We start from the raw sequence: 26998 nt of genomic DNA, 5'->3' as shown, positions 1-26998 counted from the left end.
GATCCTAATGCATAAAGATACAAACCGTTCAACGGGAGCAAGAATTTACAAGAACATTTAGAACATTTTCGTTCGCATTTCAAATTCCAGCTGATAATTTAACGAATCATGAATCACAATTTGTATCATAGGAAAGCTGGAAAGTGCAAAGAGAAGAATTTTACATAACACTAGAAATTGAATTACAACACTGTCCATCCAGGATGAACAAGAGGAAGCGAAAATAAGAGACGCACAATGAATGCAGAAAAAAAGTATAAACATCAGTTTTCTGCTTGAAAATCGTAAGATTTATTTGTAAATACAAGCTGATGACTAAGAATAATTCACAAGTAAATGAAGATACACGTATATTAATTTTTGGAAAAAACCACTTGTGTAATTGCTGTTCCGTTTGACAGCAAAGACAATGCTCGTTGATCAGTTCACGTACCTGGTGAGTAGAAAATGTTTTTCAGGTCCATTGCTGAGTTAGAAATCCAAATTCCGCATCTGAAAGACACAGCCAGAGCAAAGCAGGACCGTGAAGAAAGCATGTGGGATACTGTGGGGCTTGGATTTAAGGAAGCGTAAAATAGTGCAGGCAAAACTTGCAGGAGTCGAGAAGGTGGTAATCGGCTAATTAAGAATCTGACAGGAAAATGTGGTTTCACACTCTTCCACTTGGAAAATTACAAGCCATAAGGAAACCTGAAGGGAATAAAGGTGAAAATGAGAGACCAAAAAAACACAAAAACTTGTCAAGATATATTCAGAAAATGCATCCATCAAATACTTGAAGTCCCAGATTCTATGTAACAAGAACATGCAAGGGAACAACGAACCTACAAACTCAGAGCTATCAAGACCAAAATGATAAGTATAATAGTGCATAGATAGAGAAACCTGGATTTATTAATTTTGCATTATTTTGCGTCATTTTTAAATACTGGTTAATACAAACAAATATGCATGTGCACATAAGCGCATAAGATCAACCCACGCAAACGGGTAAAAAAACAAAACAATCAGAATCCAAGTGGCAGGTTTCAGTGAGACATGGAAAGCAGGAGAAACAAATTTTTAAAAGTAAAAAATAAAAATAAAAACAATATGAAAAGGCAGTTGCAGAATGTAAAATTGCTTACAAGACGAGACCATTTAGAGAATGAAGGACTTCCAACTAATAAAGGCCCAACATTCTTAGCTCTGTCACATGGCTCGGGTCTAGCTCAGGGGCGTTCTTATTATCTTCTCGGTCTTCTACAACATATTCCTGGCATCACAAAATGGACAAAGGTACCAGTTAACTCTCAGTTGGAATAATTACTGTAATTCTCTGCCCACATATTATGTCTATGAAACATCACGGTGTGTGTAGAGCATAATCCATGATATAACTTAGTTAGATACAACTGAACATAAGAACTCATAACTTGGAATATAAATTTTAGTCCTCGATGCCAGTAAGATTCAGTATGTATAGTTTGAGTTCCATAGTAAGTTCAAAGTATCAAGAACTAGACCTTTGTTAATTCTTGTTTGGCAAGTACATGGTAATGCCGTTCATTGATTCTCTGTCCACATATTATGGCTATGAAGAAGCCATAAAGCAAACCCACCAAAACAATAGCTAAAACTGCAACAAAATAATACATGCAATTAGATTGCAGTTAGTGTAATCAGCATGTCTTACACAAAGAACATAGATATAATATAGGGAGTTCAAAGGGCAGTGAGAAGTTAGCATACCAGCCATAGTATAAAACCCATACGGGTGCTCCTCATAACCAAACATCTCTCTTAGTTCGTCTCCATAAAATTTGTATACCAGCACTCCCAAGAATGCCACAATCTGATGAAAAAGAAAATATTCACAAAATTTCAGGAATGACAAACTGACGGGGAAGTCTTACCTCTTCTTCTTCTTCCATAAGAGTTTGTCACTTGTTTGAAGTAACTGAACACTAACAGTAATGTTTAGAGTTACCAATAGTACGAACATTTAAATTTCAAATACCATTAGGATCAGTTCTCACAGTACCCTTCTGTTACGAAACATAACAGAACCTTGCCAACGTGTGCTACAACTGACTATTGCTAACCTATCAAACAGTACTTTCTGTTTCTAGTTAATTCTTCTATGGCTCGTGCAAAGTTGAATAAAATTTAAGGGAAAATGCCTCAGTTCTTTTATTTGGGGAGAAATACCTATTTGGTAAAATGATATGAATCACATTAGTTTTTGTAAACCTACCAGTTGCACGATGATGAAAATGAATGCATGATCTCTAGCAACAAGGAACTGAAATTTCAATCTCAACCACCAGCGATCGGGAGGGACATTTGCTCGTAATATGAACACTGCCCTGCATTCTGTACAATGAGCAAAAGCAAAGCCCTCCTGAAGAAATAAATATATGAATAATTAATACCAAGCCTCTACAAAAGGAACATAGTCTTTAAAGAAATAAATAAAAAATGCTTTATTTCACCACTTGTGCCAAATTAGACAAACATCACAAGAATTTCAACACCATTATGTGCATTTGCATTATTCTAAAATGAATATATAGAAAAGCATCTGCAGATCACGAGGAAAGAGCAGGGATGAAGAAAATGTTCACCTTTGTTGACCTCCAGTTATCAAGACATGATCTATGGACATACTTCTGAGTACCTCTGCAATGGCATGGAGCAATTAAGTCTTCCCCTGAGAGACAAATAAACAACTGCTAAGATATTTGAATTTCCTAGCCACCAAATAATGATTGAAAAGGTACATAACTATGATTACTTTCACCAGCAAGTTACTCGTGTATCCTCTACATCATTTGAACCTTTTCACGAAAAACTAATGGTGACAGTAAACTGAAGATACACAAAGAAATGCCAGGAACTATAGAAGAACCTTCTTCAGCATCAAGGCAAATACGGCACTGTGGTTGCTCTGCGCTCACCAACTTAGAATTTTCATTGACGTCAAGAATTTGTGACTCTTCATCAGTAGCAGGAAAATCACCTAGCACATCTGTAATTTCACATGAGGATGAAGATTCTGTGGGTCTCTGTGAAATGTCAGACTGACATAAGATGGGTTCACATTCTGTAATATCTTCCTTATGACTATCATTTGATACTAATTGCATTGCGAAGAATGTCGAGTCAGGAGTCCAAAGAAAAAGTCATTGCCAGTGCTACAGCTCCTACAGATCATTTCAAACGGAACTAAGAAAGAACCTATTAGAACAAATAGACGAAAAGTACACTGGTTAGGAACCTGCATTACATGTCAAGTTGTTGTTACTAGTTCTATGGAAATTAAAATCTTGTTCCAGTACTAAAAATAATAATTTGACATGCCAAACTGCTCTAAGAACTTTCCATAAAACATCCATATGCACAAGTATGAAATATATAGTGCTTAAAGTACCAAGATCTATGCAACAAGATCGGCAGAAATTTCGAGGATTCAAAAAAGCAAAATGCTAATCATGGATATACCATATACCAATTAAGATTCAAGAAACAATAGGAGCATAACAAACGATTATTACTGATTTCGTTGATAGGTACTACAATTCCAAGCTCTTGCAACCAGCCTAACATATAACATGGCCTAATTACTTGACTTATGAAAATAAAAAAAACTATCCCACTGTTTTAATTTATAGGAAAAAAAAAAGGAAAAAAAAAAGCCCTTGAATTTTCTTAAATGAATAACCCATCAAGATAAGTATATATACTTAGCATAAAATTCCAACTTAATTACTCTGTATAGCATCAACTTCAGCTCCAGCTTTCAATTTCCCTATAAATAACTTGGCGTCCATACAAAAGAAGGTTTATTTCTTCCCAGAAAATTAAATAAACAAATAAAAATCAAGCATGCAATTAATAAATTTAATACATGATATATAATCATAATATATAATCATAACCCTGAAAATGTGATTAAAGAATACAAATTTCTCATCAAAAGGAACGCGGTTCAATCAACAAATTAACAAATTTCGAGCAAAGATTGAATTTTTATGAGATCAAATAAGGGGGCTGACCTGAAATTTAGCAGTACGGGAGATCGCCATCGGACTGAAACAATGCAGGCATCGGTTGGATGGGGAATTTGAGAATCGAATTCTAGGGTTCTTACGAATTGAAGTGAAACGGTGGACTTTGAAGGGTGCAAGGATGATTAAAAAAATTTGGGATTTTTTTTTTAAATTTAATTTTAAAATTGTTTTCGTTGAAAAGTAAGCAGGCAGGGTAGGTGGTGGGTGTAATTAGAAATTGACCAATCATGGAAATGATGAACAATCATAATAAATAAATATTTAAGACATTAGAAAAAACAAGATCATAAGCAAACAAAAAATGATTTTAGATGCATAAAATAATCAAGCCAAGAAATGAAATTGCGTTTTGGTCAAACTCTTCTCATAGATTAAACTAGAAGACAGCACACACTTCGTATGTGAGCAATTTTTTTTAATAAGTGTATATTTTTTTTAATATTACATAATTACTGTTTTATCTTTTTTATGTAAATATTGTATATTAAAAGTGAGAGTAAAATTGAAAAAATAAATATCTGATTGTCATTTTATCAATAATGTGCATCAAAAGTGAGAGCAAAATAGAAAAAAAAAATTGGCAATGAGAATTCTCTTAATAGTATAGATGTATAAATAATATTAGTGTAAATTATCTAACGTAGATCATCCTTTATATATAGACCGACCATTTCTAATATAGATCATTAATTCTATCGTTCTTTTTCTCATAAAGTCACGTTTCGAGTTCAAAATCTTCCCACTTCATATATGGGCCGGCCTTTTCTAACGTACTTTTCCCTTTTTATTTCTTTTTCTGATTTGATTTTGCAGCATAGAGTAATCAGTATAAGGTTGAAGTTGAAGATTCGGTGAAGGACATATGCCTGGAAAACCAAACCACATGATGCCGGCCAGCCAAACCATATGAATCTACACAAACTATTAGCTCCAAACTAGCTATATATCGCATTTTGTTAATTCTAAGATCCACAGTCTAGCTCATCCAACATGGATGACGAAGACGATAGATATTTATAACGCCATAGCTTCATTGTAGTATTGTGGGTTGATTGTAAATATTATATCGTTTGTCAAAAAAAAAAAAAAAACATTATGAAGTTTTGTTTAAAAGGTCCTTAGAAAGCGTATAAGGTCGTCTCCAACCGAAGGATGGCAAGAGGACTCGTTTTAGCCCTCTAGCCCTCCAATAAATTAATATTTTAATGAACAATACAGGGCCACATTTGACTCTGTCTCCAACTGAGGGACAAAGGACCATAGGGCTCTTTTTAGCCCTATCACAAAAAATCGTCTCCAACCGAGAGTCATAGGACCAAACATAATTTATTATTTAAAAACTACAACTTAAATTCAAATCCAATGGTTCAGTGACGTCAACTAGCCGTTGGTAGCTAACATCATGCTAGCGTCAGCTAGCCGTTGGATTTTAATTTTTCTTTTGCTATAAATAGGGTGGATATTGGGTTATAATTCACACAACTTTGAATTCAATCTATTTCAATTCAATCTCTTTCAATTCAATCTTTTTCAATTCAAGTTTGCAATGAATTCCAACTTTGGATCCTCTTCAGATTCCAACTGGGGGTCCTCATCCAATTCCAAATTGGAAGCAAAATGGGTGCAAATGTTTTTAAATGTTGTTAAATGTTTTTAAGTTTTATGTTGTTAAATATTTTTTTTATGTTGTATAATTTGTATGTTGGTTAATGTTATTTAATATTATTTCATATTGTTTAATGTTGTTTCATATTACTTAATTTAATTTAATGTTGTATAATGGCTTAGGAAGTTATACGAAAAAAATAGAATTTAAAAAATAAACAATTTGAATAGAGTTAGGAAAATAGATTAAATAACAATTTTGTCAAATATAAGTTATAGGAAATATTTTGTAAATAAAAAATAATAATAAAACTGTAAAAATAAATAAATAAATCAAATGCAACGGCTAGCTGACGTCAGCTAGCCGTTGCATTTGAATTTTAGCTTAAGGATTCCTGTTGGTTATAACCAACAGAAATAATGATTTTTCTGGCCAGCCCCAGGTTGGCTGGCTGGCTGGCTGCAGCCAGCCTTCAGCCCTCCAGCCCTTTTAGATTCCTTAGGACCCTCTCAGATTCCACAAGTCCTCTGGCCTAGCCCTCAGTTGGAGAGAGTTTTCGCGCTATTTTCGGCCTTCTGGCCCTCTGGACCCTTCGGTTGGAGATGGCCTAAGGGTTTAGCAAAGTTGGCTAACCATTTGCACCTCCCACTATGCATAGTAATGATGAATTTAGTGTAATTATTTTATTATTTGTGAAAACAAAGAGTACTTAAAAAGGCAGGTGTTATCAGAAAATTAATTGAATCAAATAATTAACCAAATTAACCAAACCATGAAGTAATTCAAATTTTTAATGATAAAGCAAACATTTACAGTGACAAGAATCTCTCCGATATTCTATCAGAAAATTGGGAAAATCTGATTGTGCAAAGAATATTAATTGTTACAAAATAACAAAAATACTCATTCACTTTTGCTGCATGCAGGTCTTCAAGTAGTTGAGGGGCAAAAATAAAACCCATCTGATGAGAGATCAATCTTAACGGTCAGTTGGCAGAAAGGATGTTAGAAGTAATCACTTGCAGCTGCAAATCTCTGGTAAATCCAAATCCCTGGGGGTAAAAGGAAAACCGGTAATGCAAGCAAGCATATCTTTTACAAATTGACTGCTCCTGATTTTCTCTTTGTTTTTTGCATTTCTGTTTTGTCTTTGTAATGAGAAAAAATCTACTGAGACTTAGCACCACAGTTGCAGCATCTTTCTATGAACCACTCTAACCTGTATTCAGAAGGAAATAGATAGCATTATTAGTCAAATTAACTGATAATTTGAAAGAAAAAGCTACGTGGTTAACTTTTCGGAATAGTTGCAAGAGGCTTGTAACTCAGTGTTTAAAAGCAATTACCCTTGTACTCACGTGAGGCTCTATGTTCGAATCCCCTTCCCTAATCGCTAGCATTTATAGCAATACAAAGCTATGTGAAACAGTTGAAGGTGTTGACTTTCCTAACTACCAGTCAACTCACAGGTAGGTTAATTTCCTTCTGTGGGTCTTCGAACTTTTCTTAATTAACAATCCACAATTTTTCACTATTGACTGTGTGTTGTGGTGGATTTTTACCATGTGTGTTTCTACGTTTGCTCAGCTTTGACTGGTTGGCTCGTTTTAATAAAATCTAGTAGAGAGGGGACGGACGGGAGATTTCTGAGTGCAACGGTCCTTTCTCCTTCAGGAGAGGGTTGGTGCCTCGCACACGACTGTTGACGAATAGCTAATCTCGTCTAATCCATCTCTACAATTTAATAAAAAATAAAAAAAATAAAAAAAATAAAGCTTTGACTGGTTGGTCTAGGCTTTTGGATGATTTGGATCAAAGAAAGTAAATCAGTGTGGATTTGCCATGATTCTTAAATATAAAAGGGAGGAAAAAAGTAAAAACCTACCAGTCAAAATCCCCTATCAAGATCATCTGCATACAGTTGCCTGAATTTGACATTTCCATGATTCTTAAATAAGGAAATACAAATCATTTCCCATTTAAATGTTAAAAAAATCAATATTTAAAAAGTAATAATTCTTTTTTGTTTGCTGTAATTGATCATTGACTGCAAAACTACACGGATTGAAAACTCAAAAATTCTAATGCATAAATACATGTTTTTATCAACTAATTGATCTGTTATTTCATCCACTATGGTAAGCAAAAATTTGATTAACTAATTAATCTATTATTTCCCCTAAATGCTAATGCTGTCTAAGTTTGTAATGAGATAGAAGGGACTTACAAGTCTTTAAGGCATGAGCTCTTGGAATCCGAATCCTCTGGCGGTCTCCGATAATCCAACGAGAATACCGATGGCCCTGCTGGACTACTAGAGAGCTTCTGATCACGAGGCAGAAGAGGGAGGTTCTCAGCTGACGTGTGGCTCGAGGGAGCCGGAGAGAAAGGCGGCGAGGGGGAAGGAGACGGTGAGAATATGTACTTTTGGTTGCCAGGCCCTACACTGATTGGAAGTGGAGAGGGAGGTGTGGGAGGAGATGATGTCGGAGACGGGTCGGCTTTTTTCTCACCATCGTCCTCCATTGAAATATTTCCCCTACATGCAAATTAATGTTCTCTCTCCCTCTCTCTTCTTGGCCTTGGAAGTATGTAATTAGGACAATGTGTCCCTCCGAGACAAAGTCATGACCTTCCCGGGAGTTTTTTTGTTTGAATCTTAGGTATAACCTAACGGTCATGGGCATGCTCTTCAGCCGCTCATTCTTTGTTGCATGCGCATATTTACATGCCATTTTGGTAAGCACGTTTACTTTTCCTTCTAGGTCTGTACTTTTTCTTTTGGGCCTTGACCAATTGTGTATTGCTCATGTTTACATAGTAGAAATGAGAAGCACAAAGACTCAAGAAACTTAAGAGGACAAGTAAGGAAAGTGAATCGGACCAACTAGTCTCCAACAACTTATATGATCATGATTTTCAAGTATTAAATTACGAACTCACACTTTTCTTAATAATTTCATATGTGTTTATAGCTAGAAAGTTTGACATAAAAAATAAACACATGCAAAGTTAGGAATCGGGGCATGTTTACTCATCATGAGAATGAAGATATAAAGGGATGAACATATTCCCGACACTCAAAATCAATTTTGATCCTTTTTTTTTTTTTTTGGTACACATGAATTGAAATCATACACATTTCTCTTAATCCTTAGTTGTAAATAAACACATGAATGAAACTGATACATATTCCTTGTAAGCTAATTCTTATAAGTAAACATACCTTAAAAAGTTTTTTACACTCATACTTTAGTAAACGTGGAAGTCTGACGATGATGAAAATGATTTTGTTCTTATTCTCTATAATTAAAAGTGTACCATAGTTTAGTTGGACACCAATCCTGTTTTCTATAGGTTTTGTACCAAGGTCCTAGACCCTAGTGAGTAAGTACAGGTTGCTTTGCAGGTTGAACATAAGCTGTGACCTACCAAGTTAAGTTGACCAGAAATTTCAACTAACAGAGAATTGAGAACGAGATGGATTCAATTTTAATGTTAATGAAATTTCTGATCCCCGAGTCTTGTCACAAAATGTGATTTTATACGAAAGGTTCATATATTATTAACTTTGATTTTAACCAAAAGGCAGAGAAACAAAAATTTTAAAATGAGACTTTCTACGAAATTTCTATCACCTTAGAGCATCCCCAGAGTGGGGTTTTGCTCGGGAGAAGGGGTCCAAAACAATGGCCCAGGGCCGTGGGCTGTCCTCCAGGCTGGGGGGCCGATGGGAAGGGGAGGCCCGGTCACGGGCCCGTGAGGGATTGCCAGGCCTTGAGCCCGAGGTAGGGGTGACGTAAGGCTGACGCCAGGGTGGCGTCAGCGCATTATTTAAATTTTTTTGTGTCAGGCGCGTGCACCCCACCCGCGCGTGGGGGCGCGTCGCTGACACAAAAATCAGAAAAAAAAAAAAAAAAAAAAAAAGTGTCAGTTACCGTTGGGAAGCCATGTGGCTTCCCACGGTGCGTTAGATCTTAACGGTCACTTAATGTGGACCATTAGATCTCAACGGTAAAAAAAAAATTAAGTCAGATTTAATATCCACCGTTCGATCTGAGATCAACGGTGGATATTAAAATGCTTTATAAATTAAAAAATAAATGAAAAAATAGTTTTAAAAATCTGAAAAGTTACCGTTGTGACACGTGGCACAATCTGGAGTGTTGGAATTCAAATTTTTTTATATCCAACGACAGAGATTAATTAATTGAATAAAATTTTTAAAAAAATTGTAAAAAATTCAAAAAAATATCTGAAAAATCTGAAAAAAATTGTAAAAAAAATTGTTTTTACTTTTCTATAAATACCTTGTCATTATCATCTACCTTACACAACAATTTCATATTTTCTCAACTTCTTTCAATCACATTCCTTTCTTTGTCTCAAAGTTTGAATCCATTTTTTTTCAACAAAATGACAATTGGTGCAGGTACGAATTGGTCGCTTATTGAAGATGTTGCGCTGTGTACTAGCTGGGTTGAAGTTACTCATAGTTCGCTTACGGGATTGTGAACAGATTATTACACGTGGCATGCCGTCATTCGTTAAAAATCTGATGGAAATCTATCCTCAAAGATTGTGAACCGATTATGACACATGGCGCGACGTGATTGGTTAATAATCTTATCAGAAATCCATCACCAATAATTGTATTATTTTGTATTATTTAATAATATTTCGGATAATGACACGTGGCGCAACGAGAACGATTAAAAATCTTATCCGATATTACAATTAAAATTATTTTGTATTATTTTATAAATAAACAAAATACTAATATTTTATTGCCTATTGCCAGGGCTATTGAAGTGTAACGGTGGAGATGCAAATTCTATTGCCAGGGTTACTTACTATTCATTAAGGGCAGTTACTCTTCATTAGGTGGATTGAATAGTGTATTGCTAGGGGGGAGGGCTCCAACGCTGGAGTTGCTCTTACAGTTTAACGTCATAATTTCTTTTTTTTTATCTTATTTTTAGTCGTTGAGTGAATTAGTTAAACCAAAACGACCATCAAGATTAAACAACAAGAAGTGTTGTAATTACGATTATCCTACTACATTAGAAAATAGTTTGTCACAACCTTTTGTGGTGGCCACATTGTTCTTTACACGTGCATAGTTGCCAATGTTCATGTTGATTTTATAAGATAGTTGCCAAGATTGTCACACTTTTCCTTATTGAATCTGAAAGACCGATTGGGTTCATGTATAGTCACACTACTTTCATTTCTATAGCTTGATAATTGTTTCATTTCGTTAGCGTGTTTATAAATGTATATATGGTATATATTGTACAACATTGTATTTTTACATGTTCTTACAGTACTTGGATGTCTTTTTTTTTTTCTGTAAAAAGGAAAAATACTTGGATGTCTTTCTTTTTCAAAATTTTAAATTGAAATGTTGGAGGAAACTAAAATCTGATTAGGAGAACTTTTGTACTCAAATAAAAGAAACAAACAAAAAAAAATTTTGTAGATTTTCTTTATGATTCATCTTTATTATTTTTTTCTTTTGAATTCTCTCTGTTTTGTTATGCTTATTTTTTCTAATTTTTAAAAAGACTTCCTACAAGTAAAATTATAAAAAGTAACATTTTTCGATAATTGATCCAAACAAGGGCCAAAACCCCTGACAGCCGAATAAAACTCGATGACAATTGTAAAAAAGAACATAATTTTTACAAATTATATACATACTCAAGCCAAACAAAATTCAAGTAATTAGAAAGCAAAAATTGAAGAGCTAGAAAGCAAAAATTGAAGAGCAATACCTCCGAAGTGGACAAGACAATGGTGAAGGCTTTAGATTTGATGAATGTTAGCAGTGGCGATGGTTTTAGTTATGGGTGGAGGCGGAGTGAACACATTTTTTGGACTGACGACAGTGTTTGGATTTGGGGTTGCAATTGGAGGTAGAGGTGGAGGCAAAGGGACCATGGTTGACTGATTGCCGACTATGGTGGTTGTTGTAGTTGGAAGTAGAAATGGAGGTGAAATGTGGTGGCAGTGGGTGAACTGAGAACCGTTGCATATGCTGGTATGGAGCTACTATAAGTTGGGTGAACCATGTTATTTGATCAGTTTTTATCTCGTCCAGTGTATTCGTTTATGTACACAAAATTAAGCAGCAAATGGTTTCTTACTTAACTAACTCACATTGGACCTATTTGGCTAATTATGTTAAATTCAACAAAGTCACACTAGGTGACACATGTGCACTTCCCACCTCTTTCTTGCTTAAGGCCGACCTGGAAAATTTATGTTTGGGATGTTTGGCAATTTTAGTATCCTGAATGATGTCAAGTGTTATTCCTAGCATGTTGCAATTTTGTTCAAAGCTCACTTGGTATACTACAGAGAGCTAGTAGGGATACTGACCGAAATATAACTCGATGAGGGACAACTCGGAACAGATCAAATTGGCTTGATATACAGCTTGAGTTGCTAAACATTGCATTTTCGGACAAATTAATTGAGTTTTCATTGAGAGATGATGGTTGCTAGCCTTACTTGAGCTGTATTTCTCACGGGACCGCCGTAATTACAAGTATATAAAGCCTCACAGTTGTAAAGACCCATGTTGAAATTAAACTTGACAATATCTTAGTAAAATTGTCGTTACCATTGAAATTGTTGTTCTCGTTTTCCGTCTACACTGCAACACGCTTTATCCTATGTTATTATCATATATTGAATGTGTTCATAACTTGACAATTAGGGAAGATTTCACAGCTCTCTTTTATCCACAACCCAATAAACCTGGAAAAAAAAATCCGAATGGTTAAAGAAAATGCAACAGCTGTCAGCTGGAATTTCCCATTCTCCCCATAGTTTTGCAACTCCTGTGAAGTTCTATGTCGGCAATCTCACTAACGGTAGATGGGCATCAACCCCAACTCATAGTAGCAAACACAAAAGTTCCATATCTGGTGTTGGAGTGCCATCACAACTTTGAAAGAAAAGGCGTGCACCTGAGCCTACTAGATCCGTGAAATGTGGATGCAAATTTCGTACATGGCTGATTTGATGAAATTCCGCCTAGAAGAGAACAAACAATGTTAGCCTAATTGACGAACACTCAATAAAAAAGGGAATGTGTTCGTCAAAGGACCTCTGATGCTCAGAAAAAAGTAGAGAAAACAAAAAACTTGAGAGAGTTCTAAGTAGTAAGGGACGATTACAATTTTCTTTGAATGACTTGGCTATTTATTGGGAAGAAACCCTAGCAGGTAGTTGGGAAGGAGGTTGTAGAGCATACTAGGCAATCCTTGATGATGCAGGCCAGTCTCCACAGTCTTACCTAGGGGTGGTTCGGTATGGGATCCCATACCGAAACCATTGTCCCGATTCCCAAACCGAAATTTTTGGGAATCCCAAATTCAATCCCAATCCCAAACCAAATTTTCGGGAATCCCAATTTTCGGGAATCCCGAAATAATTTCGGGATTTCGGGACAAATCGGGAATCCCAAAATGCTTTTGGGCTTTTGGACTAAAATTTGACATATTATGTTTTTGGGCTAAAATTTGACATATTATAAAGTAATAAATAAAGTAACAAACTCAAAAGCAAAAATAGTAGTTACAAGCCAAGGTTTATAAATAAAGTAACAAACCCAAAATCAAAAAAATTAGTTATGAGCCAAAATTGTGTTGTATTCTCCTCACCTCCCAAATTAGCCGTGTCTAAAACAATAAACCACAAATCATTTACATTGAATTATAGTCTAATAGATAATAAATACTAAGAAAATAAAAGAGGAAATTAAATTGTTTACAACTAATAAATAATGAATAATTCAAATACAAACTTTTCATATCACTAACTATTAGTACTAGTTAGAACTTAAACTACATCAAATATTAAGGTGCATCAATTATAACTATCAGTATACCCTTTATTAACCTCCCTATAGTGAATTACACCACATCAGTTATATTAATTAGTTTTATTAATGTACTAGTTTATCAATTAACAATATGCATGCACAATATTAAGGTACTAGTATAATATATGTATACTGATATATATAATCAAACTTTTCTGATGAACTTAAACTAATATCCAAAGATTAATCACATTAGTTGAGACAACTGGAATATAGAAACAAACAAAAGATTAATCATATTTATTTCAATTCGGTATGGGAATACCGAAAAAATGGAGATGGAATACCGAATCCCATACCGAAAATTTCGGTTTGGTTCGGGATTACATACCGAAAATTTCGGGAATTTTGGTTTGGGATTTTTTTGGTTTGGGATCGGGATTTTTTCGGTTTGGTTTGGGATTTTTGGGATTTTTTTCCAACCCTAGTCTTACCAGCTAGCATTCCTGAAGGTCCCTTGGTAAGAGCGCATGTGCGTTTGAACACGCAAAGGGAGACTCTGAAGAGTCGTTGCCTTGCCATAATTGAGACTGGGTATAGCCTAATGACATAATGTACTATAGGCGGCAAGGAGAGTCCATAATAAGTGTCATGTGAAGTTGGGAGAGTCCATGACACACACCATGGGTGGCCTTCAAAGCCCATGATATGTTAGTGGCATAAAAGTCCAATTACCTTATAACATACTACTTATGACGTCAAGAGTAAAACCGTCACAATGAGCATATACTCCATGTGTCCTCCTACTAGATGTGATTAATTTATGTCTTCACATGAACTACTTCGCCCAAATCTCAGGACAACATAATGGAGTCACTAAGGACAAGGTAATAGCACGAACAGTTGCTTCCTTAGGAGAACGTCATCGAAGTAAATTGAGGAAGAAAATCAAAGCTGAGAAAATGAATCTTGTGGATGAAGTAATCAGTACTCTGTGTTGCTTTTGGGAATTTTGGGGAAAGACATCCTCTTCGGATCCCTTCCTCCTAATCCACCAAATCAGTAGATTTGTGTCATTGAAATTTGATCCAATGACTGAAATTATTATAAATTTTAAAGTGAACCCCTGTTTGTAGTCGTTGAATCAAAATTCAATGGCACAAATCCACTAATTTTGTGGCTTAGGAGGAAGGGATCCGGAGATGATCCATTTCCTTTGGCTACTCAGGCTTCTAACTATACAAAATTTGTAGTTCAATCTCTATTGATTGTTGAAAGCCTAATTGGTTCTCATTATGATCCATTCGCTGGCCATAGTATGTGTTTATAGTGTATCAGTATATACTTAAACCAATAGTCTGCCCATTAATCAGTATTATACTATCAGTTTGGAGATGTTGCGAGGTGGTTATAAAGCCTTATGGTATTATCTTTAGCCACAATGGCTTAGAACATTGGTTCACCAATGGTTTGATTCGGTTTGTGGTGTAATATGCACCTATCGCTTAATAAAAAATTTGCATCTATATTGAAATAAATATTAGATTTTTTTTCTTTCCAATTTATAGAAAATTCATTGCCAACTTGTTAACCTCGGAATTTTAAATTTACAATCTCATAATGCTAAGATATTCAGTAAATTACTATATTATATAATTGGTTTAGTTTTTTAACACACGATAATATCTAGCTAAAGAAAAAGGGGGTGAGCTTACTCAGACAATTAGTTATCACTGATAACTGGAAAAAAATTCCAAAAATCCCAAACCAAACCGAAAAAATCCCGATCCCAAACCAAAAAAATCCCAAATCAAAATTCCCGAAATTTTCGGTATGTAATCCCGAACCAAACCGAAATTTTCGGTATGGGATTCGGTATTCCATCTCCATTTTTTCGGTATTCCCATACCGAATTAAAATAAATATTATATATATATATATATAATTTTTTTTATTATAAGAGAATTATTTCAACCGTTCATTGTTTTAGATTTAATATGTGTATATATATATATATATATATACATACAATTACCAACAAGAAGGGAGCAACCACAAGCATCAACAAGATCAAGGGGACGAAGGGGCCGAAGAGGCCAACAATATTTATAGACTTTAAGCTTTGCTTTTTAGCTTTTGGTTTGTAACTTAATTATTGAAACTTTGGCTCATAACTAATTTTTTTGATTTTGGGTTTGTTACTTTATTTATAAACCTTGGCTTGTAACTAATATTTTTGCTTTTGAGTTTGTTACTTTATTTATTACTTTATAATATGTCAAATTTTAGCCCAAAAACATAATATGTCAAATTTTAGTCCAAAAGCCCAAAAACATTTCGGGATTCCCGATTTGTCCCGAAATCCCGAAATTATTTCGGGATTCCCGAAAATTGGGATTCCCGAAAATTTGGTTTGGGATTGGGATTGAATTTGGGATTCCCAAAAATTTCGGTTTGGGAATCGGGACAATGGTTTCGGTATGGGATGCCATACCGAACCACCCCTAGTTATCAGTAACGTGGTTTAAATTCGCATTTGGCGAGAATCGAACTTAAAACATCTCACTTATAAGTGAAAATAAATATCACTAGAATAAATATATATAAAAAAATATCAAACTGGACCAACACAAATGATGTAGTTTGGTTGGTTTTTCGGTTTTTCAGTTTGTTTGGGTTAGTTTTTCGGTTTGTTTGCCCAACCTTAATTCAAATGGCATACATTACAATTGGAAATTACAAAGCCAGAAACAAAACCAATCCCTCATTAAAATTGAAATTATATAATTCAACAAAGCAACCAACAAGCATGAAAAAAATATCCTTCCCGTTAATTCAAAGCTTTAAAATTGGCTTCATTAACCCAACTCCCAATTGTGTTAAATTAAGTGTGGCACTCCACAGTGATTTAGATGAACGTGAAGCCCGTATATAAGAATCATGTTTGATTTTTGTAAGAATAATATTTGGCTACTCAAAGATGATTGGGAACTCTTACTCAAAATTTCTCAAAATTGTTCGTTGTCAATTTATGGAACTTCGTGTTTATAATAAGAGTCGTTCATATTATAAATCATCCTATAAAGATCACATTTACAAAAAATCAATTAAAACTAAAGTTGTTTAGTCATCAAACTATTTAGAAACAAATGAACAGTATTTGTAAAAGCATTACAAACCGTTTATATATTTGTTACAATAGATTGACCAAACAACCTTAGTTTTAATTTATTTTTTTGTAGAGATGATCTTTACAGTGTGATTCATAGTATGAACGGTTCTGATCATAAGTACAAAGCTTTGTGATTAAAATACTAAAAGTTCTGAGTATGAGCTCCTACTCATCTTTGAGTAATCAAATATTGTTCTTTTTGTAATACTAATTCAATATATTTGTATCACACTCGTAAATTTGATATAACTAATGAGCCTAATATATTGAACTCATAAATTCAATAAATTAGTATCACACTATAGAAGTGTGATTTATATATGAATTCAATATATTAGTATTACACTAACTTTTTTCGACAGGCCTAAGGGCTGGTTTGGTATTGCTGTGCTTTGAAAAAAAGCTGCTTCTGTTGTGCTGTGAAAAAAAGCGGCTGTGAAAAAAAGCCAGCAGAGTGTTTGGTAAACTTTTTTGTGAAAGTGCTTTTGGAAAAAAAAGTAGTATGATAGTGTTTGGTAAACTTTTATGTAAAACAGCTGTGACTGTGTAAAATGACCAAAAAGGGTATAATACTAGATGTGTCATTAATTTAATTTTCTTAACCAATAAAGGTGAATTACTAAATATACTTTATTTGTAAAACAAACATATTTATAAACTTTATCTTAAATATTAATTAGTATGACAAACTACTTCAATTGAAATATTTTAGACTGAATAGTTAGAATTCATTACTACAATATTGTTAATGTACTTAATAGTAATCTAATTAGATGCATTCATCAAACTTGCCGCTATTCTATTTCTTAATAACGAGCTCAACTCGCAAATACAAATAACGAGCTCAACTCGCAAATACAAATCATCCAAAATTACAGGGGAATAAAGAGAAACTGAAACAAGTGTGGCTTCCATCTGCACTACTTTGGCTGTAGAGGCACAAGGACGATCCCTCTCTCTCCCTATCTACAGATAAATATATCTTATAACCGCTGTTCAATGCTTGGTAAACTTCCTGAGGACTTCAAAGTAATCGGGAAATGTTTTTCTGGTACAACCGGGATCCTTGATAGTAACTGGAACGTCTCCACAGGCAGCAAGAGAAGTAATAAGCATATGAAGGTGTGGGAATGGCTGTACCAAATACTAGTACAACAGTAGAGGTGCTTATGCCTGTTCAAGTATTATCGCCAAAGGATTAACCATTATGTTCATCAAAACAGTACTGGAAATCAAACACTAGTCAAATATCGACTTACTCTTCTCGACAGCAACTCCATTGCTCTTGAGACTCTCAGCAATTGTGATCAGAGTAGGAATGGCTGTACCAAATAACTTTCACAAATTAGAACAAAATGCTGAAACTTGATGCAAATTAAAACCATGGCTGCTCTAATTAACACTAAGAAATCTGCAGTCAATATTGTCGGAAAAATAACATAAACAAATATACATGGAAAGGAGGAAGATTGAACAAGTTGTCGGTACCCATTCCCAATGCAGAGAGCTCAACTGCATTGTACTGCTTGATGTACCTCTGCAACCGAATAACAGATTCAAGAAAGCTCCTTTAGAAACATCCAAACCCACCAAATATATGCATCAAAACTTAATACAAGCAAGAACTTAATACAAATATATGCATGTGTTTGCTCAGTCAGTAGGTGCCCACTTTCTAGTTTCTGCTCTTGGGCTTCCATTTAAATCTCGAATTTTGATCTGGGTCTGAATCCGATTTTGCTTTCTCTGTCTCTGTGACCCGGTTAGGTCGTATTCGGATCTCCGGTGGTTGTTCACGATGCTTCGTTTGTACGGACAGGCATGGATCTCGTCGTCTACATCGATTTCGCACTCTGTTTCCGCTGATTCGCTGAAAGTTTATTAGTTTTGTGCAGAGAGCAGCCAAACCCTAACCTAAAAATTAAATTAATAGCAAAAATTGAAAGCAAGTCGAGTAGTTGGTACCTGGAAGGCGACGGCGGTGTGGCGTTGAGAGTGACGGAGAGAAACGAAAAAGAGGAGGAGGAAGAGGTGCAGCGGCGGGAGGGAAGAGGGTTTTTTGTGATAGAGAAAGAGAGAGTGCAGAGTGTAGGATCGGGAGAAGGAGAAAGGAGAAAGGAGGGGGCAGTTTTGGTAAATTGAAAAAATTCATTAATGGGGTACTGTAGCTCCGCGTTTTGGAAAAATAAGCGGCTTCTGGAAGCTGCAAAACGCAGCTTCCACTTTTTGGCTTTTTTTCATGTGAAACTTTGAAATTAAGCTGTTTTGAGATGTTTACCAAACACCAAAATCCTTACCAGCTTTTTTTCATGGTAGCTTTTTTAAAAAGCACCTCAACCCCAAACTGGGGCTAAGTTACATATTTAACGAAAAAGAGTATGTGGATATTATTTTTTTAATAAAAGTAAATTGAGGACTGAAAAAATTTTGGTTCACATGATTAGTCTGAAGATTCCATGTGGGCCATTTCTAACCTTATTCTGTGTTTTGTCATAACGACCACAGTCTGCTCAACTCCTTGATTTTTTTATTTTTAATATATCAATATTTTTACGTTAAAAAGGGGAAAGGGTTCGGCTAATTCATACAATGACAATCTAATTTGACATCAAATTTTTCATTCACGAGATTTGAAACTAAAACTTTTCACTTTCAAGTGAAAAAAAATATCAACAGACTGTAGTACTGAATGGCTGCTAAACTCCTTGTTAAATGAAGCAAAACTCAGATAACATGGACGCAAAAGGATCCTCTTCGGATCCTTTCCTCCTAATCCACCAAATCAGTGGATCTGTGCCATTAAAATTTGATCAAATGGCTACAACAGGAGTCCACTTTAAAAGTTATAATAACTTCAGTCGTTTGATCAAATTTCAATAGCACGGATCCACTGATTTGATAGATGATGAGAAAGAGATCATGGACTAATGGGACATTGTAAGTGGACCCCATCCCACCAACCACGGCATAATTGGAAAAGCAAAGGGTAAATTTTAGTTTGCTACCCTTAAATTTCGTAGTTTTTAACATTTAGTATATGAAGTTTTTTTTTGTTCCAGAATCATACCTAAAGTGTTAATTTTGGGATAGTCTCATACGTCTGTTAGTCTGGCTTTTAAGTCTCCCGTTAACTGATGACGTGGCACCTATATGAACAATGATTGGACGCCATGTGTCATTAGGGAATCCACGTGGAAATTAAAAATTAAAAAAAATTTAAAATATTAAATAATTAAATAAAAATGTTAAAAAAATAAATAAAAGTATTAAAAAAAAAACTCAGAAATGTCTTCCCCAGCCGACAACACTCCTCCATCCCCTCCATCCCCTCACCCACCGACACCCTTCCTCTTCCTGATAACCACCCCTACCACCGAGCCTTTTCTAACACCGCAGAGCTTAAAAGTCTGCAACTTTCTGCCATTTTCCAGAGCTTCAAAGCTTGTGAGTAATTTACTGGGTAAAAATCGATTCAAGTTTTAAATTTTGGGTGCATTTAGTAGTTATTTTTCTTGTTTTGCAGAAGGATTTTGTTTTTATAGGATTATTCAAGAACCAGCGCAAGCGAGCGAGCTCCAATGGCGGAAAACGGCTCTCTTCTCTCTCCCAGAGAAAAACACACAAGACTCACTTCCTCTTTCTTCGCTAATCCGAGATTGTTCACCAGCTTCACCTCAAAAGCCGTCTCTAAATCCGACGCCATAATGAGCCCAACATCCATGCTCGAAACGAAACCGTTTCTGGGCCTCTGAAACCCCTTCTGGTCCGAATCGAACACCCCCATAACCCCGGAACCCGAATCCAGACACATCCACTGGGACAAATTGGACTCCAAAGGCATCGGCCTCGCCATCGTCGACGCCCTCAACGAATCCGACCCGAAACCAAAACTCTCAACCTCGCCCCAGAGCTTACAAATCTGCAGCTTTTTGCTGGTCTTCTTCCTCCATTGGTGAGAGAGGAAGGTCGAAGTGGGAAGGCAGAGTGGGGATCTTGCGGTAGTGTGGGAGTGATTTGGTAAGGGTGTGTTGCAAAGGAGAGAAGGGAAGAGGGGTCGGAAGGGGTGAGGGAGAAATGCCCAAAATTTTATTTTTAAATTGTTTTAGTTTTTATTATTTTATTATTTTATTTTTTAATATCTAGTTAGCGTACCGTTATTATCCACGTGTATGTCATATCATCTATTAATAATAAATTTAACAGCAATTTTAATAAATGTATGAAACAGATGTATAAAAATATCTCAAAATTATAACTTTATCATATGTACCATCATAAAATAAAAAAAATTTCTAATAAATATTGAAAATCAATAAACTTTAGTAAACTTGAGATTAACCAAAAAGAAATACTAAAACGACACTCATGATGCTATTTGCTACACAGAAGTCTTCTCATCTCAGATAGTCAATCAATCAACGATACAAACTGAGATCTCAGTCTACACTCTCAGAAACCACAGAGAGAAACAATGGGGGAGACGAAGACCGTACATTCGCCATTGGTGACGTACGCTTCCATGCTATCGCTGCTTTCTCTCTGCCCTCCCTTTGTAATTCTACTGTAAGCGCTCTGTAATCTCTCGTTTTTGCGTTTTTTTTTCGGTGTGGAAATTGAAATGAATTTTGTGTTTTATTGCGTTGGGATTGAATTTTTTGGAGGGATGGTGATATGGGGACTAATGGGTTTTCGTTATTTCTTTGGTGTAGCGGGAAAAATAGTGTGATCGAATCCGAATCTCGTATCGGTTTTTCGTTTTCTTGTTTGTTTCCGTAGAAAATTTTAGTTTTCTGGGAAAATATGATGTTTTGATCTGGAAATAGTACAGGGACATGTTTAATTTTGCTTCAAAGAAAGAGATGCTGGTATTAAATCTTAAGAAGTGTAAGATTATTTGATTTTGTATTGTACAAAGTCCTGAACTTGTATTTTGAAGTTTGTATCTCGCGTAGATCCATTGATAACTGATTTCTTTTTATTCCTTTTTTTTTTTTTTAATAATCCCCTCTTTCGATAATGACACGATGCATGCAAAGAATCGGAAATTGAAACCTTAAGAGTGTTAGATATTGGTTAGTTGGGATGATGTAAGTGACTTAACATTACCACAGCTAAACTGATACACAGTTCAATAAAGCAAAACGAAGTTCATGTGAATAAAAACTAAACAGTTACAGAATTTGGAGCACCGTATCAATTTATCAATGTATACGCCATTTACTGCTACATGACATCAATGTAATGGTCATGATGATCACGAGTGATTGAACTCAGAATCTGATACTTAATGCAGATGGTATACAATGGTACATGCTGATGGCTCTATTCTGCAAACTTGGGATCACTTGAGGCAGCATGGACTGCAGGGGTTCATCGAAATCTGGCCCAGACCTACTGCCACTGCATGGAAGATTATTGCCTGTTACGGTGCTTTTGAGGCTGCACTTCAGCTTCTTTTACCTGGAAAAAGCGTTGAGGGACCAATATCTCCAGCAGGGAATCGGCCTGTATACAAGGTGCTGGATGCTCGATTTCTTTATCCAAACTGCTTTGTGAATGTGATCATACAAATATGGTTTCCAATCTGTATGCCAAGCTCAAGCTATATGTCTTGAATGTTCTGGAACGTTTGGCCTTCTAGATTTAAATTTTGTATAGCTTAAAGTCTTTTCTTGTCAATTTTCTGTATCTGGACTTGCAGAAATGTAGGATTGTTACATTGATAACTATTAGCTATAAGTTGATCTAGTTCTCTGAAATATAAGGAAACTTCTACTTCTTGTTCTAGATAGTTCTATATGCATAGTCTCCTTTCTCCTTTTCTAATATAGCATGTGCATTTTGCAGGCAAATGGTATGGCAGCCTATTTTGTAACGTTGACTACCTACCTTGGCCTTTGGTGGTACATACTTTCTCCATCAATTCACAGTGTTTGCTTTTATGAATGCGGGTGCATCGTTTGATTCCACATTCCTAGAGAGGCGGTCATAGTCTTGTTTTAGTTTCTTGGTCGGCATTGTTGAGTTATTGACAGGGTGGCCTTGTAGCACCAAAATGTTTGGAGTGCATTTGATGTTTTTCTATGTTAAATTTCAGGTTTGGGATATTCAATCCTACAGTTGTTTATGATCATCTGGGAGAAATATTTTCAGCCCTCATTTTCGGAAGCTTCATTTTTTGTATTTTCCTGTACATAAAAGTGAGGGTTTATCATTACTCCGAAATATAAGTTTATCTGCAACTTACAAATGTTTTTTTTTTTTGATTTTTTTGTTTGACACAAATACGTTATGTTTGCAAGGGCCATGTGACACCATCTTCCACTGATTCTGGATCATCTGGGAATGCAATAATTGATTTCTATTGGGTAAGTTTCATTTATAAGTCATTTTTGCCTTTTTTCTATCTATTGTGTTCCCTGCCACACAAATTTAAGAATTGACATATCTTTTGGTTTTAACTAAATATATACCCTTAGAAGGTTCACATTCAGTGTGTGTCAACCTTTAATTTATTAATTATGCTAATTTGTACATGTGTGACTCTGCCTTGTGACTAATATTTGCAAGATGTGTTATATCCATTCACCCATTCTAAATAAACCATGTGAAAAATGTTTCTTTCAACAAGTTGTGTTACCTATGATCTATCTGAGCAAATGAGCCGTGCTTTTCTTTTGCAATAAGCAGTTCACAATGCACACAGAGCTGTAGACATGGTTTTCAACCTGGTTCATGATGTACTATATCAGAATGAATAAGTTTGTCCCAAGATAATTTTTGCTAATGTCACAGCCTTACTCTAGTAAACATGGTTTTACTTTTTGATATACTGAATTACTGGATTACCTTGGCATTCCTTTTAATACAACTAGAAGGGATTATTGTGTTGGTCGATTAATGGGATGGACTTCTTCTCCAGATTTAGTTGTACCCTCTCTTTGTTTTATAACATTCTTGCTTCCTGTATAAAAAATAAATAAAATAAATAAATAAATAAAATAAACTACTGGACTACTTCAATAGGTTGTAGTTTGTATCTGCGCACATGTAGAGTTATTGTTATGTGATGCTTCTTTTATTAAAAAAAAAAATGATAATCTATAATTGTTGGATATGGCCTAAATTAATGTAAAGAAATTATGATTTCCTCTTCATTTTTGTAGGGCATGGAGTTGTATCCTCGAATTGGCAAATACTTTGATATCAAAGTATTCACAAACTGCAGATTTGGGATGATGTCTTGGGCAGTTCTTGCTGTGACTTATTGCATAAAGCAGGTAAATCTTCTACGATATTTCTCCTGTCCTTGTCATTTAGGTCCAACATTTCACTTCAGTCCATATATTTCTAATTTCAAAGTTACCCGTGTAGATTTGTTAAAATTTTCAATGTCATCCACATTTACTTTTCCGTCACTTTTTGGTTGGTGGACAATGTGAATTTTCCCCCATTCAACCAAGGCAGAAAAACCTGTGTGATCGAAGGACCAAGATGAAGAGTGTATTTGTTCACCTTTTGAAATTTTTTTGTCAACATATTTTTTTCTAACATTTAACTTTTTTCTTGTTGCACCAGTATGAAGTCAATGGGAGAGTAGCTGACTCAATGCTTGTGAATACTATATTGATGCTGGTGTATGTCACAAAGTTTTTCTGGTGGGAGGCTGGATACTGGAATACAATGGATATCGCACACGATCGAGGTACACATATGCTCTGCCTTTTACTTTTTCTCCCACTGTTTGGTTGGCACAACTGTTGGATATTGGCATGCCCAAGACTAACCATCAGATGTGATAATATTAATCAATGTTATAAGGTCAACATTTAACTGTAATGAATTTGGTGGTCTTTTCGGGGGTTGATTGTATTGATATTTGATTACCACGAGCATGGTATTTACCATGTGTTTATGGTGATCTACGGGCCTATTATAATACCAATCTCTTAGCAAGTCCAAGATTTTCATGCTGACTATTGTCATATTTGTTCTTACCCTTGTAGATTGACACATAGTAATGTAACTTTTTCAATCATGGTTTCCTCATCCTGCACTTGGTTCAGTTCATGCTTCATCTCACTATGATTCATTGTACTTTGGTCTCTGGCAGCGGGATTCTATATTTGCTGGGGTTGCTTAGTCTGGGTTCCATCTATTTACACTTCTCCCGGCATGTACCTGGTCAACCATCCTGTAAATCTTGGTACTCAGGTATAATAGCATCCTGATATGTGGTTTGCCCCATTTTTTTAAGTATGAATCATAGTAGTAAACGTATTTGGTTATGAAGGCGTGTTCTAAGTTTGTCTACTTGTGATTTCTTTATGTTTTAGGTCATGCACATTTTCTTTTTATTCAGGGGTCGTAGTGAATGATGAATAGTTATTAACTTATTATGTACACTCCTGATTCTAAAAGTTCAATGAGCATAGGAAGAGAAGGATTAACATTTAGATTTTGGTTATTGACTAATAGATTAACCATTGGAGTTTGGTTACTGGTTAGGTTGTTTGTATGAATATTATGAAGTTTTCTTAACGTCAAAGATTTTCAATGCTTTGCATTTGGTTTCATTGCATCATGCTAGAATAAGAATTCATCCTTATGCAAGATAAGGTATTTTCAGAATTCAGGAGTACTACCTTCTGCTTAAAACTGTAAAATCCAGTGAACATCAATGAGTTAAAAAGACAAAAGGGAAAAAGAAATTTTGTGCAACAAAGAGAAGCATGGTTTTAAATAAAAACTTTAGGTAGGGTAAGTCTGGCTGCAGTTTTGGCAATTTGAATTCAACTGGATTTATACATGTCCGTGAAATTTCTCAGCTGAGTCATTTATCTTCTTTCTTCCTATCATTAGTTGTCACATTTCTAACAATCTCCAACCTCATGTTCCAGCTAGCACTTTTTATTCTGGCAGCCGGAATCCTTTGCATATACATCAACTATGATTGTGACAGGCAAAGGCAAGAATTTCGCAGAACTAATGGAAAATGCTTGGTTTGGGGGAGAGCACCATCAAAGGTGAAATTTTTTCCTAAGGATTATCGTGTGATTAATTATATGCACAGTTTGAGATTATATTGGCTGACAGAAAAACATGATTTGCACATCTCAGATAGTCGCTTCATACACTACCACATCTGGGGAAACAAAGACAAGTCTTCTTCTAACCTCAGGATGGTGAATATTTCAACTGAGTATTTTTGTTAGTTCTTTTTGTCGTACATGGGGAGTGAGTTGAGCTGTGCTTTTGTTGATCTCTTCTCGTTTATGTACATTGCATATTTTGATTCATGCCTATGCTAGAGTTCAAAAGATAAGCCTGAAACTTTTGTTTTAAGTCATTGCTAAGGAGTATTGCTCTCCCTGCAGGTGGGGTTTATCTCGTCACTTCCATTATGTGCCAGAAATATCAGCTGCCTTTTTCTGGACTGTTCCAGCCCTCTTCAATCATGTAACCATTTATATTTAGTGTTTTCTTACAAAACAACCACCGATTCTAGCTTACTTCAGTTTTCGTGCAGTTTAGCTGAACTATTTCCTTGTTTTCCTGCAGTTTCTACCTTACTTCTACGTGATTTTCCTGACAATCCTTCTGCTTGACCGAGCAAAGAGGGATGATGACCGATGTCGCACCAAGTAAGCAGATACAGATTCCTCCTATTACATAATATTCATTTCTTGGGGTAATCCAAAAAAATGAATAGACGTCCAGTGGTTTCAAAATAAAGTAATCAAGTTGTAAAAACCATAAAAAATGAAAAACAGTTTCAACCATTGTATGTAATGTTGATGAGATTTTGACGAGTACCGTTTGCAGGTACGGCAAATACTGGAAGTCATATTGTCAGAAGGTTCCCTACAGGGTCGTTCCCGGAATCTACTGAAGAGTCCGAATCCGGTAAGCATCGACCAGTGCGCCACGTTGAACTCGCTCTTTCTACTCACAGCTCATTTGGTGATTTGTGAATGCTGTGTATGCTTGCTTTGGGATGTAAGTTTTGGTGTATTGTGGTATTAGTCTTGTCGACTGCACAAGTAAACATTAGTTTTGTATTGCTTATGACTCCGTTATGTACAATTTCAGTGTTTTCTTTTTTTCATTAATCGCCATCAATTTATGTGGAAAATTACGACTATACCTGGACTTCAACCTACTCCAATTTGATGATGGATGGTGATGGATAATCAACTCTTCACTATGACTTCCTGTCCAAAAGTCTCATTAATGTGGGTGGTGGTTATCATAGTCTCGTTTTCTCCCTCTAAACTTCTCCCCTTGTTGAGAGAGATGGAGAAAAGTGGAGTGCGAAAAATGTAAAAAAAGGA

General features: G+C 35.4%; 4 protein-coding genes across 6 annotated transcripts; 1 reads left to right on the top strand and 3 right to left on the bottom strand.

Annotated features, from left to right (window-relative positions):
• Positions 1–144: 144 nt before the first annotated feature.
• On the bottom strand, positions 145–4410 carry LOC103967677 (E3 ubiquitin-protein ligase MARCHF2). 3 transcript variants are annotated; one of them, XM_009380973.3, is made up of 8 exons: positions 4038–4410; positions 2891–3219; positions 2607–2692; positions 2237–2383; positions 1732–1834; positions 1506–1618; positions 1138–1255; positions 145–690 (listed from the first exon to the last, which is right to left on the bottom strand). In XM_009380973.3, the coding sequence occupies exons 2-7, from the start codon at positions 3126–3128 to the stop codon at positions 1163–1165; spliced, it is 780 nt and encodes a 259-aa protein (XP_009379248.1). In that variant the 5' UTR covers positions 3129–3219; positions 4038–4410; the 3' UTR covers positions 145–690; positions 1138–1162. The 3 variants fall into 3 exon arrangements, with proteins under 3 accessions (XP_009379248.1, XP_048428503.1, XP_009379246.1); XM_048572546.1 differs by having other exon boundaries at positions 1128–1255; positions 2891–3185; positions 4038–4408; XM_009380971.3 differs by having other exon boundaries at positions 1128–1255; positions 4038–4407.
• Positions 4411–6431: 2021 nt separating this feature from the next.
• Positions 6432–8255, bottom strand: LOC103967676 (putative uncharacterized protein DDB_G0290521). The gene is made up of 2 exons (XM_009380970.3): positions 7886–8255; positions 6432–6877 (listed from the first exon to the last, which is right to left on the bottom strand). The coding sequence occupies exons 1-2, from the start codon at positions 8182–8184 to the stop codon at positions 6826–6828; spliced, it is 351 nt and encodes a 116-aa protein (XP_009379245.1). The 5' UTR covers positions 8185–8255; the 3' UTR covers positions 6432–6825.
• A 9102-nt stretch (positions 8256–17357) lies between these two features.
• On the bottom strand, positions 17358–20517 carry LOC103967690. The gene is made up of 6 exons (XM_048572485.1): positions 20296–20517; positions 18630–18886; positions 18337–18534; positions 18140–18201; positions 17924–17986; positions 17358–17837 (listed from the first exon to the last, which is right to left on the bottom strand). The coding sequence occupies exons 1-6, from the start codon at positions 20515–20517 to the stop codon at positions 17689–17691; spliced, it is 951 nt and encodes a 316-aa protein (XP_048428442.1). The 3' UTR covers positions 17358–17688.
• A 417-nt stretch (positions 20518–20934) lies between these two features.
• LOC103967673 (7-dehydrocholesterol reductase) lies at positions 20935–26808 on the top strand. The gene is made up of 13 exons (XM_009380969.3): positions 20935–21227; positions 21958–22180; positions 22512–22567; positions 22762–22864; positions 22967–23032; positions 23831–23944; positions 24243–24369; positions 24778–24878; positions 25565–25690; positions 25785–25849; positions 26042–26123; positions 26226–26308; positions 26490–26808. The coding sequence occupies exons 1-13, from the start codon at positions 21136–21138 to the stop codon at positions 26554–26556; spliced, it is 1305 nt and encodes a 434-aa protein (XP_009379244.2). The 5' UTR covers positions 20935–21135; the 3' UTR covers positions 26557–26808.
• Positions 26809–26998: the final 190 nt, after the last annotated feature.

The sequence above is a fragment of a genome, unplaced genomic scaffold (assembly GCF_019419815.1).
Source record: "Pyrus x bretschneideri cultivar Hongxiangsu unplaced genomic scaffold, Pyrus_bretschneideri_v1 Contig61, whole genome shotgun sequence".
Classification (NCBI taxonomy): domain Eukaryota; kingdom Viridiplantae; phylum Streptophyta; class Magnoliopsida; order Rosales; family Rosaceae; genus Pyrus; species Pyrus x bretschneideri.
Note: the sequence above shows the minus strand (reverse complement) of the source record. Positions and strands in the feature narration are given on the sequence as shown.

Excerpts from the sequence above, each read along its gene's own strand:
- LOC103967677 (XM_009380973.3), bottom strand. The coding sequence starts at position 3,128 with ATGCAATTAGTATCAAATGATAGTCATAAGGAAGATATTACAGAATGT. Across the intron at positions 2,384-2,606 it reads ATAACTGGAGGTCAACAAAG|GAGGGCTTTGCTTTTGCTCA; the intron begins GTGAACATTTTC and ends TTATTTCTTCAG. Across the intron at positions 1,619-1,731 it reads TGGGTTTTATACTATGGCTG|TTTTAGCTATTGTTTTGGTG; the intron begins GTATGCTAACTT and ends ATTTTGTTGCAG.
- LOC103967676 (XM_009380970.3), bottom strand. The coding sequence starts at position 8,184 with ATGGAGGACGATGGTGAGAAAAAAGCCGACCCGTCTCCGACATCATCT. Across the intron at positions 6,878-7,885 it reads AGCTCATGCCTTAAAGACTT|GTTAGAGTGGTTCATAGAAA; the intron begins GTAAGTCCCTTC and ends TTCTGAATACAG.
- LOC103967690 (XM_048572485.1), bottom strand. The coding sequence starts at position 20,517 with ATGGCGAGGCCGATGCCTTTGGAGTCCAATTTGTCCCAGTGGATGTGT. Across the intron at positions 18,535-18,629 it reads ACACCGCCGTCGCCTTCCAG|CGAATCAGCGGAAACAGAGT; the intron begins GTACCAACTACT and ends ATAAACTTTCAG. Across the intron at positions 17,838-17,923 it reads TGGAGTTGCTGTCGAGAAGA|GCATAAGCACCTCTACTGTT; the intron begins GTAAGTCGATAT and ends ATACTTGAACAG.
- LOC103967673 (XM_009380969.3), top strand. The coding sequence starts at position 21,136 with ATGGGGGAGACGAAGACCGTACATTCGCCATTGGTGACGTACGCTTCC. Across the intron at positions 22,568-22,761 it reads ACCTACCTTGGCCTTTGGTG|GTTTGGGATATTCAATCCTA; the intron begins GTACATACTTTC and ends GTTAAATTTCAG. Across the intron at positions 24,879-25,564 it reads CTGTAAATCTTGGTACTCAG|CTAGCACTTTTTATTCTGGC; the intron begins GTATAATAGCAT and ends CTCATGTTCCAG.